The 21,210-nt window shown below is 46.5% G+C and overlaps 1 protein-coding gene across 2 annotated transcripts in view; it reads left to right on the plus strand.

The window, feature by feature from the left end:
• akt1 (v-akt murine thymoma viral oncogene homolog 1) overlaps positions 1–21,210 on the plus strand; it is a 32,654-nt gene that overhangs the window by 3,677 nt on the left and 7,767 nt on the right. For both annotated transcript variants that reach the window (XM_071521673.1, XM_071521672.1), the window contains exons 2-9: positions 1,800–1,985; positions 16,074–16,202; positions 17,776–17,887; positions 18,206–18,332; positions 19,546–19,677; positions 19,806–19,871; positions 20,419–20,487; positions 20,657–20,782. In XM_071521673.1, coding sequence (XP_071377774.1) covers positions 1,940–1,985; positions 16,074–16,202; positions 17,776–17,887; positions 18,206–18,332; positions 19,546–19,677; positions 19,806–19,871; positions 20,419–20,487; positions 20,657–20,782 — 807 coding nt within the window. In that variant the 5' untranslated portion in view covers positions 1,800–1,939. The remainder of the gene's footprint in view (positions 1–1,799; positions 1,986–16,073; positions 16,203–17,775; positions 17,888–18,205; positions 18,333–19,545; positions 19,678–19,805; positions 19,872–20,418; positions 20,488–20,656; positions 20,783–21,210) is intronic.

Here is a 21,210-nt window from a genome sequence, read left to right on the forward strand (position 1 = left end):
CATCTGGATCTTAGAGGTTGCTGTTCAATTCATCACACGGGATCGGAGCCCTGATCCTAGTTGGCTTGCAAGGTTACAGTAGCTGTGGTGCGATGTTGAACTACACGTACCCACAATATTCTTATCATTAGTGCTGCGTTTTCAAGGAACTTGAAACGGGAACTTTGCAGTGTGTGGTAGATAATACTAGTATTGGTTCCATCATGGCTTTTGAACGCAAACCAAGTGACACTGAAGGGAGTATTATCAAGCAAATAATGAGTGTGCTTGGTGTTCTCATCCTTTGAACAGTTTTACATGTTTGAGACCCATGGTCCACATCACAACTGCAATCCAGTTGCGTATTCTCCAGGTTACCCTAGCAGCATCAGAAAATCACACAAATAGAATCTCCTATCCATCTATCTGTGCTGAAGGAAGCAGTGGTGTGATGTCGGCCTGATTTTCTGCTTCCTGCTGTAAACACATGGGACTGTCCTCTTTGGCCCAGTGACTGGCTTGGTGTGTGGCATCTTTGCTGCATGACACTGATTTGCATTGAATGGGGTGGCCCCCGGAGCCAGAGCCAGAATGATGAATGATTGAAAGCCGGACTGACAGCAGGGCAGGCAGGCAGGCGGCGGCCCAGAGGCCTTAGGACCATGTGACCCGCTGTCAGGGTACTGGGTTCATTCAGTGGCTGCTGGCTGCAGTGCTGGCAGCAGCCCAGCTTTTCCACACAGGCCGCAGTAGCAACAGGTCGCTCCCATTAAAACAGCAGCGCTCTGTTGTGGCTCCAGAGCCGGCCTTGTGCATGTGTTGCTTTTTTGGCTGTGGTGTGTGTGCGCTGGAGCTTGTTTGTGTGATGTATCCCAATGTGTATATAATGTGTGCGTGTCTGTGTCAGAGAGTACACACTAAGATGCCAAGGGGCTCCAACGGTTTGTGTGATCCTAGTTTGAATTGCACTCAGTGTGCTTTCCAAATCCCTCTCTGAGATCCTCCCAACAACGACTGTGTGACACAAGTACCACACACCCAGTGCAATAAACAAAAACACTGGGCAAAAATAACCTTGCTTTCATAAACTCACTTCTACTCATTGAGAGAAATGAGCTGAATGGCAGTTGAAGGCACGTTGATAGATTATTCAGTGACGGATGTATTTGGGCTTGGGGCTGTGTTGGATATGACTGACTCCTAGTCTGTCAATAGCCCCATCCACTTCCTGTTGTTGTCCCCACCAGTAAGCTGGATGAGGCCACTCTAACAGAGCTCTCTTTTGATGGCCTCACTCCGATGGAGCTGCGGCAGGCAAATTGATTTCAGTCGATGGTCAGAGATCGCCTGGTGCGGTATGTGACATTTGTATTAAAAAGCATGGCAATTGATTGTTTTTTGCTTCTGCCTTGCATTCAAAGCCGTCTTTATTTGATGAGGAAGTGCTGAATGAATCAAAAGGTCAAGCGTTTGGTTGTGGTAGCCTACAGGTTTGTAACACTAATTTAATTGCTGAATCTGCCCTATTTGGTGTAGATCAGATGACTGTCATTGCAGTCTAATCCTGTCTCACATACAGTCTTATTTGAATTTCAACGGGTAAGACTACTGCCATAGCTTTGATATTTTCTCATACATCTCTCACACGTGGTTCATGGCAAAGTTAGCAGCATATTGTCCACTAACTGGACCACAGAGTACTAGGATCTAGTTTCCATTGCCTCTCCTCTGTGTTGACCTGAAGGTTAATATTCAGACAAGAGGAAAGAAAATCTTTCACCTCAATACGGGGCTAATTTTTACTCTTCTTCACCTAATAGGTAACCACCATTGAGAAGGCAGCTCCAAACCGCGGGCCCCAGTCTCCAGGCTCCTGCACTGGGCTGAGTGAAGGACACTTGGGGAACGAAGCTGTATCTCTCCCTGTAGGAATCCTGGATCCTCCACCCTGCTCACCAACATGACCAATGTGGTGATTGTCAAGGAGGGATGGCTGCATAAAAGAGGTGAATGACCGGATTAAAGTTGTCATTAAAACAGTGTTCGATAGTTTGAGATAGTTTCAATTTAATATTAGTTTGAAAGAGGTTTCTTATTTTATCATAATTTTTAAGTCTAAGGTCTGCATTTGAACCTATTCAGTTAGAGACAGAATGGCAGTAAGGTAAACACTGGCACTACCTGTTCCTCATTATTCATATGCTATGGTTCCTTTATGCATTGTTTATTTTAAAAAAAAGTGTAGTACATGCATCAGTGTGCAGTGAAACCTCATGTACCAGAAATGTCAGCTGTCCAAACTGACTGGGTAACCAAACTGGCACAGTGCACAAAATATGTAGAGTCTAAAATATATTAATTATGCATAGATTTAAAAATAGCTTAAATGCATTTAAACTGAAAAATCAATTTTCAGTTTCGGGCCATACTTCGGGCACACTCCAAATGTTTCACAAATTCGCATTACCTCCATTCCCGAGGCACTCAGATTAGCCAGGTTCTACTGTAGCGCAATATTGACAGATTCAGTCTTGTTTTCTGAATGCTGCAGAAATGCCTGAGCTGAATATTTGTGATGTGATTGATTCCTGGGTAAACCTACTTAAAAAGGCAATACGCCAAATCTAATGTAAAGAGCCATGCAAAGAGTCCCCAGTGGGCCCCATTTAGCTGCTTTGACAGTGCTGTGTGGCGTGGCGTGGCTCTGTGTCGGGCGTGAGTCCCGTTGTGTTTGGACGAAGAGGCATTCCTCACATACCTGCTGGCTTTGAGCAGCTTTATGTGTGCATACTAACTCTGCCTCCAAACTGCGGCTGCTTCACAGAGCCCCCCCTACCCCCCCCCCCCCCCCATCCCGACCTCCGCCTTCTGCACCACCACCAGGGGCAAAGTAGGATAAGAAACTCCTCCAAAACCACTGGAGGTTTAAGGGCCCACTGCCAGGGACCCAGGCTTTTACTGGAAGAGGGGAAACCAAGACTCTGACTCAGGGGATAAGGTGACAGGGGACCAGGTCACTAGGAGAGGGGAGTTCCTGGGGCTCTGGGGGGGGAACAGTGCGCCGCTGTGGTGTGTAGCCCACACTCCTCCTCCCTAAGGCCCGGGCTAAGAACACAACAGGCTGCTGTTTTAGAAAAGGGTCAGCAGCCTGGTTCGGCTCAGTTGGTCCCAGGCGGACACACCCAGGTCCTTCCCGGGAGGTTCAGGATAAAATGTTGGGTACTGTTAGTGTTTCATTAGCAGAAGCGCCGTATAGAGCAGTAGTTACCAGAAAGCGTATGTGGTGATTTCTTTGATACTCACAGTCTATGTAGAAAATCAACAATCCAGGATTCCCTGAGGGTCTCCAAAAAAAAAAAAAATCAATAAAACAAAAGTTATGTGATCACTTTTTGTTTGGAGTACCGGAGGCTGTAAAGGGAAATTGTGTCAGTGTGGCTGTATCTAGGGAAAAACCAGAACCAGGAACACATGCTGTCATCAGAAGGGAAGATGTGAAATTGCATTTGTCTGACTTGACCATCAAAGGTTTGCCCTGAGGCATAATTTCTCTCAGTCTGTAAATTTGTATACTTAATGTTATTTCTGGTGTCTATTCCCTTCTCTGTTGGCACTTTTGGCGCAGGTCCAGGTTTCCACACCTTCTGCAGTGTTGATAAGGAGGGAGGATTTGGACAGAAAGCCAATGTAAAATGTAACTATAAGAGCAGTCAAATAGTGACCGGTAGAAAAACAGTCTGGTTGTGTGGAACAGGACAGTAAAGTGTGCACACACACTCACACATACACACTGTTCTAGCGGTGACACACACACACCCTCCTAGTGGTCACACACACGCACACACACACACACACACACACACACACACACACACACACACACACACACACACACACACACACACACACACTAAACAAACAACCCTTCAGGAATAGTGAGTTGGCATGCTGTCGCAGCCCAGCAGCTGTGCCCTGTGAAATGTCACCCAGAGCCTCTGTGTTTTGATTGGAGGGCGTCCGCCTGCCTCCTTGACAGGAAGGCTTTTAGTGTCGCGTCACTGTCATGCTGTCTTTGCCCCAGAGCCACAGCACAGAAGGTGAGCCTGCAGTAGCCCTGTCCCGCTGTCCATCATTTCAGCCAGGCAGCCCCTACTCAGCCACTATCATCCCATGTTGCACCTTTAGTGGAGCCTTTTAGTGCGGTGGCGCCACCCAAGTGACTCATATCTCCATGTGGGCGTAATAATAAATGGCTTATACCTCTTTCAGCCATGTTCAGCGTGCTCATTACTCCCATGTGTGCGCTCAAAACACCAATTTAATCTTCTACAAAAGATACCCTTCTTATTTCAATCAACATTTAGTGTGCGTGTGTTATGGCACATGCTCTAGCGCCGTACCACATTCTTAGGGGACTTAATAATGGCAGGTACAATTGAAGTGTGGCCTTGTCCTCCATTAATGCCCATTTAATGGTGCTACATTATGAAAGGATTCCATGGTGGGCCAGTCACGGGCACAGAGCGGAGCAGCTCAGGCACGGGAGCCCAGAACATCCATGCCACTTTCTCTCTCTCGCTCTTTGATTCCTGTGTGATTAGTCATGTTCAGCATGCGAGTGTAAACTGGTTTGAGGCTCCCGAAAGAAAGTGGAGCAAACACTGTGTCTTGGTGCCCTTTAAGCCCAGTGGGGCTAATCTCACGTTTGAGATTCAGATTCTCAGCCTTGGAGCGTTCTGTACATTTGTTCCAGACAGGCTCAGCTCAGTCAGATGATCTCATTCAGAAGGACACACCTTCATACTTTCTCCTTAAGCCTTGTGCTAAAGTCATGTGTCTGGACTGCCTGGGATATGCTGTAGTGGCTGTTATCATGTTTATCTGTTTTGGAAGGACAGTTTGGGAATGCAAGACAAAACAGTGGAGTAGGACTGGAGTAGAGTCGTGTGTGTATGTGTGCACACACATACACATCTGGGTGACTGTATGGACAGTGTGAAGCATATTTTTGCAGAAGTTACATTGCCAACAGTGCATTACCCAGTGCCCATATGCACAGACCGCATTGCAAGTAGAGGCTTGCAACAACACTGTAACTTTGTTGTGACTATCATAACCAGTTGTTATGCGTCCCCAAATGATACTTCCCTTTTAGATCCTTCACATACTGCACCCACACAGTTTGAATATGCCTACGGCCTCTAGTGGCCACAGAGACCGAGCAGCATGTTATTTCTTTTTGCAAGTGTGTTTTTCCAAAGTTTCCATCAAAGCCAGAGCATCATCCGACATCAAAGAGGCAGATTGTGGGTTCCCTAGATTCCAGGGAAGCGCTGCGGCCAAGAACCCAGTGAAGCTCAACAGAACAGCGCTTGCTTGTCCTCCCCTCTTCCCTGGCCCTTGTTTGTTTGACTCATTTGCTCCCTGACAAGTATAAAGAGCCGGCCCCCTCGTTAGGCTAACGAAGGCCACAACAACTGTTGGATTTGGGTAGCACGCTCAGCTGGCTCTGAGTCATGAGAGGAGGGGTAGGGAGAAGGGGAGGGAAAGCTGAGAACACACCAGTAGAGATAGCGAGGGGGAGAGAGAGAGAGACAGAAGTTGAGCAGCGTCTTTGTGATGTTCCCAGAACATTGCTCAGTGACCCAGTCAGCCTCAGGAAAGTGGATGTTGTGTGCGACGTGCCGCTGAGACCCTCTCGTGGTTTGGTTGGGAGCTCATCAGCTGATTGGCTCCTTTGCTGGTCATGTGACTGAAGGACACCCATGAGCTGCTCCTCCGAGCGAGACCTTGTTGGTGGTCCAGGAAAGTGTGCATGGGAGAGAGTGAGAGAGGGAGGGAGGAAGGGAGGTAGAGGGGGAAAGCATGCATGGATTTTGTGTAATACCAAACACAGTAGTCAGTGTAGTTGAAAGACTGATCTTTTTCCTTTTTTCATCTTTTGAATAATATTTAGCCTTGTCCATCTGGTGAACAGGCCTCCAACAATTCAGCCAACATTTCCCAGACCTGTATTAATAGCGATTTAGCTGCATGGATTCTTTCACTATCGGCTCTCAGTAAGGGAACTCGGTGTAGGTGTGCACTGTGTTTTTGCTCTTCAAAGGAGCAGACCCACCTGATTAAAGCTGTCTCATGACGCTGCATTGCTGACTGTCTCAGGACTTCAGGACTTTGACTGGCTGCCAGCTCTACCGCTAGGCTCACCCAGGCTCCTACACATCCCCTCATTATGGCTGCCGTGGGCCACACATTCTTGTTGGAATACACACACACACACAAACACACACTGCATACTGCAGTACTGTAGCAATAGCTCATTGATCCAATTTGCTAGTTGTTTCACCTACATTGCTGAGCCATTTACACATAACAAACATGTCTCAAGTGCATATAAAACAACTAAATCCAATTAAATGGATCCTAAAACCATTCTGCTTGTTATGTTGAAGCTTGTGGATAACTTATGTCAGTGAGTTACAGTAATAAAATTACTTTAATGAGTAACTAAGTTAAGCAATGCATTACTTTTAAAGTTTCAGTAGTGTGATTATATTAACTTTTTCAAAGAGTTATGTACATAATTAAACTTATAGTGTATCTTATACTTATAGCTGTTGTAGTGAAGTCCAAATTAAACCAGACAGCACCCACTATGAAAGTAATCGTAAACTTCTTTTGTTTATTTACATGATGATGTGCAAATTTCACACTGCACAGGCTGTTTCAGCACATGCCTTCCTTAGCATGCGTGTGTTTGCTTCAGACATACAAGGATAGGGTCCAAGTTAAAGAGAGATTGCAGCTGTGATGTCACCCTGTTTAACATTTTCATGAAATATACTCATAATGTTTGACTTAACTGAGGGGAAAGAGCAAAACATCATGGTCAAATCTGTGATCTGCACATAATTGATAGATGACTACCATCCCTCTTGGCAAAAGTAATTTAATAACTGATATGTCTAAGTAACTCAAAATGAATAAATAATGCAGCTTATTCAACTCCACAGAAAGTAAAATGTGTAAAGTACAGTTACATTTTAGGCGTTTTAGCTGACATTCTTATCCATAAGAATAAGCTTAAATTCCTAAATCACAAATTACAAGCAACCCAAAAATCAGGAGTGCAAAGGTCAGGGCCTTAGTGCCCTTACCAAAGAACAATCATGAAACAGCAAAGTGCTAAGAAAAGAATGAGATGTAAGTGAGAGATAAAAGGGATTTATTTTAGAGAGCAAAGAGAGTGAGAAAAGTGTGTATCATTCAATGGTGATGAAGGGTAACTCATTTGTTTGACTGAAAAGGTAATTTATAGCATGTATTTTTTTTTTTATAACTTCTTTACAAATAACTTCCCCAACTCGGGTGGTTAGACACTCAGACAGCAGCCGACTGTAGCAACAGCAGTGGAACTTGGAGTGCCAGACAGAGTTGGGAGCGAAGCCCCAGAGGCAGGGTCCAGCAGCAGAGGGTGTCTCCCCAGGAAGCCAGGGCTCTGGCTGGGTGTCTGGCCGTCAGCGTGGACCCCCTGCTCTGGGTAATGGGAAGCAGTCTTCCTGCTAAATGTGGTGGAGAGAAGTAAATTGCCGGGGTGCAGCTGTCGGCAGGCAGGCTGGCTGGCATGGTGGGGGACCAGGAGGCCGAGGGAGGTGGCACCTCCGTCACTCGTCTCCTCTCACCACAAGCCCGCTGCGTGCTTACTTTGCTGTGCAGAGTCCTCCTGCTCGCCACAACTGTGGTGCTCGGCAGCGCTCTCCGTCTCTGTCTGTTGCTCTCTCTCGCCCTCTCTCTCTCTCCCCATCTTGCTCTCTCTCCCTCTTTCCTCTTTGTCTCTGTCATTTCCTCGCTCTCTTCATCTCTGTCTTTCCCCTCGTTCTCTTCCATTCTACTCCCACATTCTTTCTCTTCCTCTTGTCTGTATTAACTCCCCCCTTTCTTTTCTGCCTCTGCCAGCCCCCACCATCTCGCCCTCTCTCCTTCCTCCCCCACTTCCAGCGCACAGTCCCCACCCACCGCCTCACCACCCTATTGCTAGGATAATGACCCTGCTGACAACACAGACCCGCAGCGGAAGCTGCTTTGGACCAGCGAAAAGCTCCCCGTCTCTGACATCAATCACATCACTGGCACCTCTCTCCAGTTGGAAGAGAGGGAGAGCTAAAGGGAGTGGCGGAGAGCGTGGGCCGTTCAAGCTGGGATGCTCAGCTGTCGGCAGACTAAGACTTGACTGTATGCTGAGATCTGTGTCACATCCTCCACATCAGCCTATTCTGGAGCTTAGAACGCACTTGGCGAACTGTCCAGAGGCCTTGGCGTCAGTGATTCATGATGGATCACAGAAAATGCTATCATAATTTGAGAAGGGAGTCAGTCTTGATAATATTCTATTATAACAGCTGGAGTTTACCTGTCTCTGAAAAAAACAGTTCCCTTTTATTTTATTCTTTGTTCGTGTGAGGGTGTTGGATCGTACATTGGTCATTGAGAGTTAATTGGCACTAATTTGCACTAAATAATGTGTGTTTATTTGTTTGCCATGCAGTAACCCAGTTAACTAATCCATGGACTGCTTGTTTACCCAGGGAGAGGGGGCAAATCTCAGCCCCAGTGAGGCAGGGGGGAACTTCCCACAGTGTCTCTATGGTAATCAGCAGGTGTCACTCGCCACAGAGAAGAAGTGAGGGCTTTCTTACGAGCGTGAGAAAGAGGGGCAGCCTCCATCCCCCCCCCCCCCCCCCCCCCCATCCCCCTGTCTTTTTTTCCTGTTGCGGTAGCAGCAGCAACCACAGTGACAGGGAGAGAGAGAGAGAGCAAGAGAGAGAGAGGGATGGGGTGAAGAGACAGACAGGGCTGCATTGGAGGCTGGGGCGGCCCTTCTCCGTGACCTGTTGATGCTGCTGCCAAAGCCCTGGCAGTGGAGTCCCCATCCAGCTGCATGGGGGAGAGAGAGAAAGAGAGAGAGAGAGAGGGAGAGAGGGGGCCAACAAAAGAGGATCGGAGAAGAGAGGGGGACAGCAGGAAGAAAAAAATGAGAAGGGAAGAAAAAAACGAAGGAGCCCAAACTCCTGGGCAGTTTAGGATGGCATGTGAGCCAGCCTGTTGTGTGCCTGCCTGGGACTGCCTTATATGGTCATGGGGAGAGGGGCAAATGGGGGTAGATGGGTGTCCGGGCAGCACGAGAAGCCCGGCTCAGAGCTCTCTGTCTCAAAGCAGGAGATGGTGGGGGGAGGAGTGTGGGGGGCGCCGGGGCTCAGCGGTGACCCCTCCATCAGGGAGCCCCCTCTCCTCTGGAGCGCGCGGCCCACGCCTCATTGAGATGCAGGGCACAGGGTGGCAGGCCGCAGCTGCAGCCTACAGGCAGGGCCCGGCAGAAAAGGGCCGAAGGGATGGAGGGGGCAGCCGAGGAAAAACCAACAAAAGGCGCAGCCCCCTCCCCCCCTCCCTCCCTCGCTTTGGAGTTCTAATTCCCTAATCCTCAACCTCCGCCTACCCCCCCCTTCTCATCCGATTCTCACCACTCAAACACACACACACACAGAGTTCATGCAGTTGCCACTGGCTCCCTTCCTCTCATCCCCAAGCCATGAATGGCCAGACGGGGACAAAACCCAACAGCAGCCCCCCTCAGGAAGTCCAACCACTGGGTGTGGGCACTGAGAGAGGCTCATTTTGTCTGTCGCTCTCTTGGTTCCTCTCACTGTGTGTGCTTGTGCACGCGCGCGCGCGCGTGTGTGTGTGTGTTGCATGATGCCATGATTGCATGACAGAAATGAGCCTCTCTGTTTTTTAAGACTATATTTTGGACATTTTGGCCTTTATTAGACAGTTCAAACTAGATAAAGACAGGAAAGAGAAGGGGATGACATGCGACAATAGTCTAGGCCGGATTCGAACCTAGGACGTCTCGGATACATGGCCTGCGCTTTGAGCCACTAGGACTCCTCGGCCTCTCTTTTTGGGGGACTGCGCCATGAATGTTGCATGATGCGTCTTATTAAAGAGCCAACAAGCCACGGCAGCTGGGACCTCCACATTCCTGTCGTTGTCACGTAGAGACGGACAGAGCAGGACGCTCCTCAGAAACAGCCACTAACCTCTGTCACTCTCGCTCTCCCTCCTCTGTCTAAAGCCTTCCGCATTTTTTTTTTCTTTCTTTATCGACCTCTCAATGAGCCTGCCTGGCCGGTCCTTACTGTTAGGGCCTCTTAAGCCAAGTTGACTTGCAAATAGCTTCAGTGTCGAAAGGAAGCATTAATGTAAATTTTAATCCCCGCCGCCTCTTTCTCTCACAAATGGCCTCGGGAATCAGGTGCAAACGTTCAGAGTTGTAAGGTTGCACAGTGGAAGGCATTTACTGGTTTTCAATCGTTTCAGCATCTGGATTGGGACGATTCACTCTGGTTCATTGTTAAGAAATGTTAACCATTACTACTAATTTTTTTTCTCTTTTCTTTTGTAAAGGATGAAGGTTTTCCTCTGTGCTCTGCTGTGCTACCTCGTCAGATCACAAACCATTATGGGTAGACTTAGATATACAGTGCTTGTGATTCATCAGAGGTCAAGCTCTGCAAACACACACACACACACACACACGCATGCATAAGCAAACAAGACAATCCCCCAACATGTACAGCTGTGGTCAAACCTGTTTAGGGTATGGAGGGCGTGGCAGTGGCATGCTGGAGCTGTCCACACACAGGGCCATACAGCAGTTGGCAAATAAAGATGAATTCTGTTGTGTTTGGCAGCGGTTCTTCGTTCATTATTTTCCACTTTGCCCAGCGTGCATCCCAGACCTCAGCAGCTGCTTGTCATGTAAAGACACTCTATCAGGGCCTGACAGCTCTTCGCATGGGCCCCCTCCATCCATACACACGCGTGCACCCATACGCATGGCTCATACACACTTCGCTTGCGCTCGCGCCGCCTGCATATGTGGTGAACATATGTAGTGATCTGTCTCACTACCACTCCGCTCAGCACAACTCCTCTCACACTGCGTAGCTTTCTCATTCCCTCTAGTTCTCTCATCCCTCATCCGATGTCAAGTCACCCTCTTCAGATTCGCGATTTACTCCCTCCGTCCTTCCCCCGTTTAGTTCTGAGTTCAGCCACATGTCTAGAGTCACACGTAAGACATTAGAATAGCTCCGGATCTTCAGCCCCTCAGTGTATTTCTTCATGTCTATGTGTTTTAGGGATGTGCCTGTCTTGTCAGTCGCAGACAGACACAAGACAGTTTGCAGGTTTTATCTTATCTAGGTTGCGGCCAGGCTGTTTATTGGGCAGTTTCCTGTTTTGGAGAACACACTGACATCAAAAGTGTTTAGTTTACTGGAAGGCTATGATGATGAGCTGACTTAAAAGTAGAAGGCTCTCCTGTGTTGAAGCCCATTGTCCTTTGTCAGCACATTGTCGTCTGTTTCTCACTGTATGCAGGATGTCGTTGGGGTCTAAAGTGTGAAGCACTGTAGTAAAGTCTTAAAAGGTATTTTATCAGACATTTGTGCTAATATTTAGTTAGTCAATTGATATGGCCATGGTTTAGCCTGCTGGCCTACATTACAGCTGCATAACATGCATAATGCATAATTATATCGCTGTAGCAATATAATTCTGTGTCCGCATTTATTCTCATCCCCAGCTGTGTGTTAGATTTCTCACATGCAACAATATCTGCAACGCAAAAAGCACAGTTCAGGCACAGTCTTAGTTGTCAGTTTCACTTTCTAGCCATATTAATGCTTAAGGAAGGGGGCAGTGTGGAAAGTAGAACTGAATAAGAATAGAAGAAGGGGAAATAGGTGTAAATAGGAAACTGCCAAGGGTCATCTTTGTTGTTTATGCCCTGCACAGCGCAGACTGTGGGGGAACGCTACACAGCGGTGTAGACACACACAGACAGACGGATGTAACTGTTTCCACTGTTGCCATGTGACCAGGTTTGTGGTCGCAAATGAGGAAGTCAGGATGTCCTCAATCTAGAGAGACCATATACTAGTTGAGGATGTGTGTCCCCATAGCTCATCTGTTGGAATGAATGAATGTGGTCATTTGTCGGAGGGATTGATATTGAGTTTTTAAAGAATGGGCTTGTCTTTAGTCGCCTCTCATTTGATGTCAATCAGAGATACGTGTCAGTATACAAGATGGCAAAAGCCTCATGCAAACAATTTCACTTTTCTAATTTCCACCAATGGGAATTGCCCTTTTTTCAATTCTAGCGGTTACAAAGTCACAGTAGCATGTTTCACTAATCTCAGGAGGGGTTTAGAGGTGGAGCCTGGGTGTCACATTCCATCATGAGCTTGTTTATTTCACTGAACTCGCCGCTCCGCATGGCCTCCTCTCCCTGGTGACAACCATCAAGACTAGCCATAACGCCCTTAATATAAGAATTACACAACTCCAGTAGAGTTGTTTAAATAGTGTAGTGACGGAGAACAACTAGTGGCCAACTGGCCTTTGTCTTCTCATTACAGCCATGTGACTGAGGCCACCTCTGTGTGGAAGAATGTCTAGCTGATGCAGGCCATGCACGGTTGCGTCACTGGAGGCATGGTGGATGACCAGCCATGCCGCTTCGGGTGGGTGCTGTGCGTCAGCGGGGCTGCCAGGAAAGCTCTGAGCCTTTGAAAGTGGATGTTGCTGTTATCTGCTGTACACAAATACCTTACAGTGCCAGGCACTGGCCAAGGCAGTATACACACACAAATGTATTTACACACAAACACATACATGCATAGACAGAAACACCTGTCTCTGCCCATCAGGATCAGAGTATGTCATAAGGTCTTTATCCAGTCCATCAGTGATTTGCTGCACTCACGTCATCAGTGTTAGCACACGTAGATCACTCAAAGGTTCATATTATAGAACACTTTATTTAGGAAGTTCAAGTCTGAGTCACAACAGATTCTGTCTCTGGACTTCCTGCATCTTGTCAAGATCAAAGAGTTTCCAATAATACCGTAACTTCTACCGAAACCAAAACTTCTGAACTGAACCTTTAGAGTTCACCAACAAGGCTTCTTGCTTGCCAGCGTGTAGGTTGAGCCTTCCTCTGATGTCATGGTGTTAGGATTATGCTGCCTCTGCATTGTGCACATACTGTCCTCAGTGTGGGCTGGCATGGGCTATAGCTGGGGGATATGGGTCAGCCAAAACCTGACCACAGAACGAGGCACCAGCTGGGGCCGGGCTGAGGGGAACGGGGCTCGGTGTGGACTGGAGGGCGCTGGGAGTGAAGCTCAGGAGACAGTTTGGCTGCACTGTGAAAGATTTAGGCAATATTTACGCTGTATGGAGCAGGTTCTTGGTTCAAGTCCCAGTTGAAACTTTTGTGGCACACACTTTTAAATGGCGTCTATTTTGAGTTTTTAATGACTATTTTGATTGCCAGAGGTGGGGACTCGAGTCACATGACTTGGACCCGAGTCACATGACTTGGACTCAAGTCACATGACGACTGAATTTAAATTCTGTTTTCTGAATTTGTATGGAATGATTGAATTTATTGATGTTGAAACTGATTATAGAAATCAAACTTATGATGCTCTTACCAAGTTTTTATCCTATTAAAACCATATTGCATTGAAAAGCCCTGGATATTTTGTTTTCTTTATGATATTAAATTGATACTGGACCCTGGATTTGCTCTGACTTGACTTGATGTTCTACATTTAGACTTGAGACTTGACTTGAGACTTGTTGACTGACTAGTTGGGACTCGAGCAAAGTTGACTTGGGCACATCTCTGTTGATTGCTCATTTCATGTTAGCCATGTCTGCGAGCACCATTGTGCTGAAGTAAGGAAATGTGGTTCTCTTGAAGGCTTGTGATAAATCACACTAAGCATGTGGATCCTCTGGAGACCGCTCTGTGTGAGGGTGACTGATGTGGACGTTGATTCGTGAGCCATGTAGTTTAAAATAGACAAACGACTCATCGCTGTAATTGCATTTCATCAAAACAAGCATGAGGGAAACCCACCAAACTTCCTTCCGTCGGTGTGTATTTCAATTAGGACAGCACATATGTGTGGCTTTGAAGGTAGGCAGTGAGAATGGCAGTCTGAAGGCTGACAAAGTCGAGCTAATTTCTAAATGAGCCGTGTTTGGTATGAAAACACTTACTCCGCAGAACAGGCGATGACAAATCTCCTCCTGTGCCATGATGAAAAATGTAATAACATATTGGACATCTGCTGTGGATTGAAGTCTAAAGGATATTGTGCTCTGGGGCAGATGTTTTCTCTAGTGCTGTGATTGGTGCCGCCACCTTGCCAGTCGCAGTAAATCAGGTGTTTTTACACTCGGGTGTTTGTTTTGCGTTTAATGGCTTGGTGCCGTGCTGGAAGGTGATGTAGAGGCAGCCTCCTTGGAGCCCTTTAGTAGGCTGCATCCTGCCGTATGCGGTCAGGCTTGCCAGAATTTCTGCGGCGTCTAAAGTGGCTTTTTCCTTTCCTCCTCTCCTTTTATCTCGGTGGAGAAAAGCTATATGGAGGATGTTCTTTTGTTGAGTATGCTGTCGTGAGCTCACGCCGTCTGTTTATCAAAAAATGGAGACAATGAAATGGGGAGGCTGAAAGGAAGTTGGTTCATACCTTTGAGGTGTCACAACAAGTGTCTGATCTTCAAAAGTGGCATTCAGTCAATGCTGTAAAACCTTGTTGTCACCTTGAATGTTTTATAAGGAAGTATACTAAATAGACTACACATTAGTGAATGCTGTTCTGTCTGTACTGTCAGACAGATCTGTTATCAGTTTCGCTAGTCTGGAGCCTGTGGTCTGTGTGTGTGTGTGTGTGTGTGTGTGTCTATACATGTTTGAAGGAGGGGAACAGGAGCCCATATTGATGGATCTCCTACCTCTCTAGTACACACACACACACACACACACACACAAACACACACACTCTCTCTCTCACACACTGACACACACCACACTTCTGTGTCAGAGGAAATGGGGCAATTAAGGACAGCTTGCTACGACACTGCATGGGGTTAATATGCGGCTCCGTAATTAAAAATAAATTACACTTTTCCTGTATAAATATTCAAATCCCACTCCAATGTGTGCCGCTGCCTTGTTATGGTGCGTAAGCTCTTTTTTTATTTTTTTATTTTTCCGTCTGCAGAACATCTGGCGCAGCGTTTCCTGAAGCGTCACCGGAATAAATTGGGTTTTGTCTGCCTATGAGAGATTCATTTGTGTTTTTCTGGTGTGTCTAAGTGAATGGGATGGACATGCATGGTTTAAGGTTACGGGTGTTGTTTAGAAAATGGGAATTGTGAAGAGTTTTGTTACAAAACCACATCGACTGTTTGAAAAACACGATGCCTAGTCTTACAAAATGATTGACAACAAAGAAATTAAAAAAGAAAAGAAATCTGGTACTGTTTAAAGGATAGCTGGTAATTTAAGGTTGTAGTTTATAAAATGATAAACATTTTATAGACTACATCATCTGTATTTTATAGTTATAGGCTATTAACCTTGAGGTGATGTTTTTTTGCCCAAAATGGATATATAACTTTTAGGAATAGAACTCTTTATTCCTTCCCTGGTAACGTTCCTCCATCACGGAGCTTTACTAGACAAGAAAATGGTAGAAAGAAAGGAAGGATTTCAGACACTTTGAATGCAGTCTGAGAGTCTGCAATGGGAGTGACTGCTGGAAAGGGGACAGACGGGGCAGGGGAAAGGGTCCTGACTCCTACTAAAACCACCATTTGTCCTGCAGCTGACCTACACTAAAAGAAAGAGGGTGACAAGATGGTCATTTTAGGGAGCACTAGTGAACAGCATAGCAATTAGATTGCAGGAAATGGGTCGCACCTCTGGGAATTAGGAGAGAACCTTGAGAAAGGAGAACGCCGTTCGTCATTAATCATCAAACCACAGTATAAACGAAATTGTCGTGCGCTGGTCAGCATTTCGAGAATAAAACCACATGTGAAAGCATATGAAGTCGTTTTTCAATTAATATGCATGTGAATTTTCTGTGAGCAAACACATCTCTATTGCTTTATCTCGCGTTGTTTTATTTTATATTCAATAATCATTTTCGATATCTCTCTCATATCAGGAGAATACATCAAGACCTGGAGGCCAAGGTACTTTCTCCTGAAGAGTGATGGTACATTCATTGGCTACAAGGAGCGACCGCAAGATGTGGACCAGCTGGAAACCCCCTTAAATAACTTCTCTGTAGCACGTGAGTATCTGCTCCTAGTAGAAACCACTACATTTTTTCCTCTCTTGTTTTTGGCAACCGTGTTTTACACTTATTTTGTTTGTTTCTTTTGTGTTTTTTGCTTGTATTGTTGTACCAAATATGCTTGTTTTTTAGCTCATATGTACCTCCCCTCTCTACCTGCCATTAAAACATCAAAGTAAGTAATTAATAACAGGCAAAACCAGCTTATGAAAGCATGCCAATAGGCCTATGAGAAGAGAATATGAGAGTCGGTGTGTCTTTTCGTACAATGTAACCCTCTACCTCTGATCAGTATATGTCACACCAATGATAATGAATAGGAACATTAGTGAATTGGCTGTGGCATCGTCTCAGCCCCGTCACTGTGAGTTCCAGTCTTCTTTCGACACCGCTCCAAGGTGAAGCAAGCTAAGCCACTTACCGTGCATTCAAGATGTTGTGATTGTAACCCCCCCCCTCTCTGTATCTTTCCCAACTCTCTCTATTTTACTGTGAAATAAAGCAACAACAACCCAAAAAAATGCCCAGCCGCAGCCCAGCCCGCTCCATCTTCACATCAGAGAAAGTTGCTGGGATAAGCTGTGCAGATGACTGAACACAGCAATTAGACAGCATACTGTTTGTTTAACAAAATGTTTCCTCCCCGACACTCTTGAGTTATCGTGGCTATTAGCCGCCTGATTTCAATTATTTATCCAGGCTCTGCTCTGAGGCTCTGTCTCCATCAGCGGTGGCTTTGAGTTTGTCACCACTGCGACCCCACCGCACTGCACATGGTGCGTGGCTGCTGACGGGGCTGCTGCAGCTGGATTACATAGACGCCCCGATGGAGCCATGTTGGATCTCAGTGGTGGTCCACTCCCCTGTCCTCCATCCATCAGATGGAGGCCATTTTGTGTCACAGTCTGACGTATTTGCTGACATGTTTCATTTGGGAACAGATGTTAACGCGAAGGAGATGCAGATGGAAAACTGCTTTCCAAATTCAGTTGTAACACTGTTGTGAATAATTGTTTTGCAAACTGCTTATAAGGCAATTTATTTGCTGCAAAAGTGTGAGAATTTGAAGAAAACTGTGAGTCAAAGGAAAATGTTGCGATGATCTGACAAATTCTGTGATTAGATTGAGTAAAATCTCAATTTCAGTTATTTTTAAAAATGTGATCTCAGTCATTTTTAAAGGATTGTTAAGTTATTTGCAATAAAAGTTGTGGAGTATTTTGCAAAAACAATTTCAGAATTATAAATTGAAAATCATGAATCCCACACCAGTGTAATTGAGGAATTCTGGTGTTCGTTAAATACTATACAGATTTAATGTTATTTACCAAAAGCCATATTAAAAAACATTATGCTTTGAAGGAGCGACGAGTCAGGATCAGAGCTTTCTCCCTCCAAAGTGCACCTGTTCAGCTCCAAAGTGGCCGGCAGTGGCTCCAGCAGTGTCTGTTAGGGTGGCGATAAAGATAAATGGCTATAACTGTGGGTCTGTCTCTCCCCTCTTCCTCCCCTCCCCTCCACACTGGCCCTTCTCTCCTCTCCGTCTCCCTCCCTCCCCGGCTGTGGTCAGAGTGCCAGCTGATGAAGACGGAACGACCCAAGCCCAACACATTTATCATCCGCTGCCTGCAGTGGACCACTGTCATCGAGCGCACCTTCCACGTGGAGACCCCCGAGGAGAGGCAAGAGAGAAACACACACCTCTCAGCTCATACAGCAGTAATACAGGACATGTGCTTACATAAACACCAATCATTTAGATACAAAAGCCTCGCTCTCGTTGCTAGAAAGCAGTGGAGAGCTCTGTTTGCACACACACACACATGCACAAGCAATCGTTACACACTTGCACAAGGTCCACTGGTCCACTGGCTATTGGCAGGACTCACACTTGAAATTGCCTTCCTGTTGATAAGAAGACAATTACGTGATTGGGCTGCTGGGATTGCATCATGGTAAATGGGCTGATGTAATCTTTTTGCTGCCTGTGCCTCCCTCAGGGAAGAATGGACTAAAGCCATCCAGGCGGTGGCTGTCGGCCTGCAGAAACAAGAGGAGGAGATGATGGACTCCTCTCCAGACCCCATGGACATGGAGGTCTACCTGACCAAACCCCGACACAAAGTGGTACGGCCCACATGCACTCTGCTGTGTATCCTCTGCTCTCCATCTGCCTCCCTTCCTCACTCATAGTCACGTTTATTTATTTATATAGCCCTTGTCTCAAAGGACTTATCAACAATCAATCACAAAACAAAATTATGCAATATGTTATGCAACAAAATAAACACATGGAAACAGAACTAATCACGCAACACAAAATAGCATGTTGGAAAGACATGACGGGCCAACCCACCTTACCTAGCCGTAGACCCTCAGAGAAGACAGGAAAAACTCCAGAGAAAAACCATCCAAGAAAAAAAAATGGAAGAAGCCTTTGGCGAACAACACAATAAAATGGACAATGAGATAAGAAAACAAATAAGACAAAGAGAAACATATTGAGGCACAAAGATGGGACATTGGCCAGCTAGGGCAGCGCCTGCCTCCACTGCCAGGTAGAATCACTACGTGGAACAGGTGTCTGAAAGAGAGGAAGGACAAACAGATAGCCACACACAAACACACACGCAGCTGTAGTAAGATCGACCAGCGCACACAAACACACTCATACAGAGAGCAGAAAGAAAATGAGTGTAATGATGCAGCAACCAAGAGGCGCCGGCGGCCCTAAACTGGGTTCCCAACAGCCATTTCCTATGTTAATTCTGTCAAAACTAAGGTAAGAGAAGGGACTGTGTCAGGGCCAGTGGTAGTGACAATACCTATTATCACTCACTTAAACTCCTCCACCTTTACTCCTCCTCACCCTAATTGCACCCTAGGCTTCCTTCTTGACCACTGCTTCACCATGCCTCACTCATCCACCCTGCCTCATTTCCCTTCGCTCCACCTCGCTTCACCTCTCTCCAGCTCCCCACCGCTTTCTCAACATCAGCCGTGGGTGGCTTAGCACCAGATAGCATGTCCGCAGGGGTTTCACCACCCCCACATGTGTGATCCCAAGTCATGACACAAAGGTCCAAGGCCACCAGATTGGATGTCCCCCACGCAACCGTTTCCAACATTCTCCCCAGCACCGGGGTCAGAGGTTAACTGAGACACGGCCACATATAGGCCGAACCATTAGAGGAGTGGAAATTGCGTGGTGGGTGAAATAGCGCCTTAAATGCTTCTGTGTTGTTGTCGGTGGGATTGTGTGTCCTGGCTAGTTAGAGCATGAGTTTGTTAATGCCTCCGTTTGTAACCGGATGCCACTTTCTCCCCTCCGGCTCTCTAGACTATGCACGACTTTGAATACCTCAAACTCCTGGGAAAAGGCACTTTTGGCAAAGTCATCCTGGTAAAGGAGAAGGCCACAGGACGCTACTACGCCATGAAGATCCTGAAGAAGGAGGTGATCGTAGCAAAAGTGAGTGTTTGCCAATGAGCAAGTAATGGAAGGACAACACACTGGGGGAGGGCGGCGGAGCAATGACTGATACCTAAATGGTTAGCCATTGTGGGAGTTGCACAAACACTCTTTGTGGTCTCTTTCAGGATGAAGTGGCGCACACACTCACAGAGAACAGAGTCCTCCAGAATTCCAAGCATCCGTTCTTGACAGTAAGGAGCCCCTCCATATACCTAAAGCAAACCTTCCTTTAACTCACAAAGATGCTCAGGAGCCTCTCCAATCCAACTCAGCAGCATCCATTCAGGAAATCGGGGTATTTTTACCAGGAATGTTTTGGAGAGCTATACTTACAAAGGTTGCAGTAGAGCTGGGCCTCTAATGACAACACTGGACCTCTTTTTATCAGTTAACCCTTTTCTCTAAAAGTCTGAGGTGGATTGCATTGAACAGATCCTCCAAAATGTCAGGTCAGTGGTGGGTGGAGGCAACACATAATGTGATGTGTGCAGTGCAGTGAATGGGACCAGCAGTTGTCACACAACAGTTGTTGGAAACCCTCAACACATTGGATACATTGTGTTGCAGTTTTACTCATTCTCTGCTCGTCAGACATTTGTGTTTGAAAATATAGCCGGAGAAGCGAAAGCTACAACTTATCATCGTGACATGGTTCATGCTATCATCAGTTGGTTAAAGAACCACTTCCTTTTGACTTACCCTAGTTCCACTTTAAGCTTTCTTGTTCTCCATCTGCAGGGCCTGAAATACTCCTTCCAGACACATGACCGCTTGTGCTTTGTCATGGAGTACGCAAACGGTGGCGAGGTAAACCATCTTTACTGTCAATGAATCTCCACCTGTAGGTTCCAGTGAAGCAAGTGACGGAATAATTTCTAACTTTCTTTTTAATCTGTTTTACTATCCCTCTTTTCCCCGGACTACCCAACTCCCTCGTCATCTCTCTTCCCTCTCAATGTCCCCTATTTCCCTGCAGCTTTTCTTCCATCTGTCAAGGGACCGCGTATTCTCGGAGGATCGGGCACGATTCTACGGGGCAGAGATAGTGTCGGCGCTGGACTACCTGCATGCTGAGAGGAACGTGGTCTATCGGGATCTAAAGGTGGGTGGGGGAACTCGTTCTCCCCTTTCTCTCTGCCTCTGCTTGGTGTTTTCCTTTCTTTTTCCTCTCATCCTCTTCCTCCTCGCTTTCTGCCTCTTTCCGCTCTCTCTCTCTCCCCCCTTCTCTTCATTTCTCCCCTGGCAGGATATAAATAGTGTTTGCCTCCATCCAGAGCAGTGGCAGCAGCCAGGGCTTATTGATCTGCCTCCCCCAGATCAGACTCCAGACCTCACTGCAGCTGGAGGGAGGCACGGTCCATACGCTTACTGCAGCTAGACAGAAATAACCACCATCTCCCTTTGAACAGATAGCCACCACCTCCCATTTTAGCACGCATACAGCGGTGTCGGTTGCCGATGTTTGTATGCTGTATGATTGACGTCATGTTATATGCAGATAGTGCAGTGGTAATAAACACTGATGGCGAT

Source organism: Centroberyx affinis, unplaced genomic scaffold (assembly GCF_046629955.1).
Source record: "Centroberyx affinis isolate AG114_WGS23_722 - 3 ecotype Tasmania unplaced genomic scaffold, CSIRO-AGI_Caff_v1 ptg000915l_1, whole genome shotgun sequence".
Lineage (NCBI taxonomy): Eukaryota > Metazoa > Chordata > Actinopteri > Beryciformes > Berycidae > Centroberyx > Centroberyx affinis.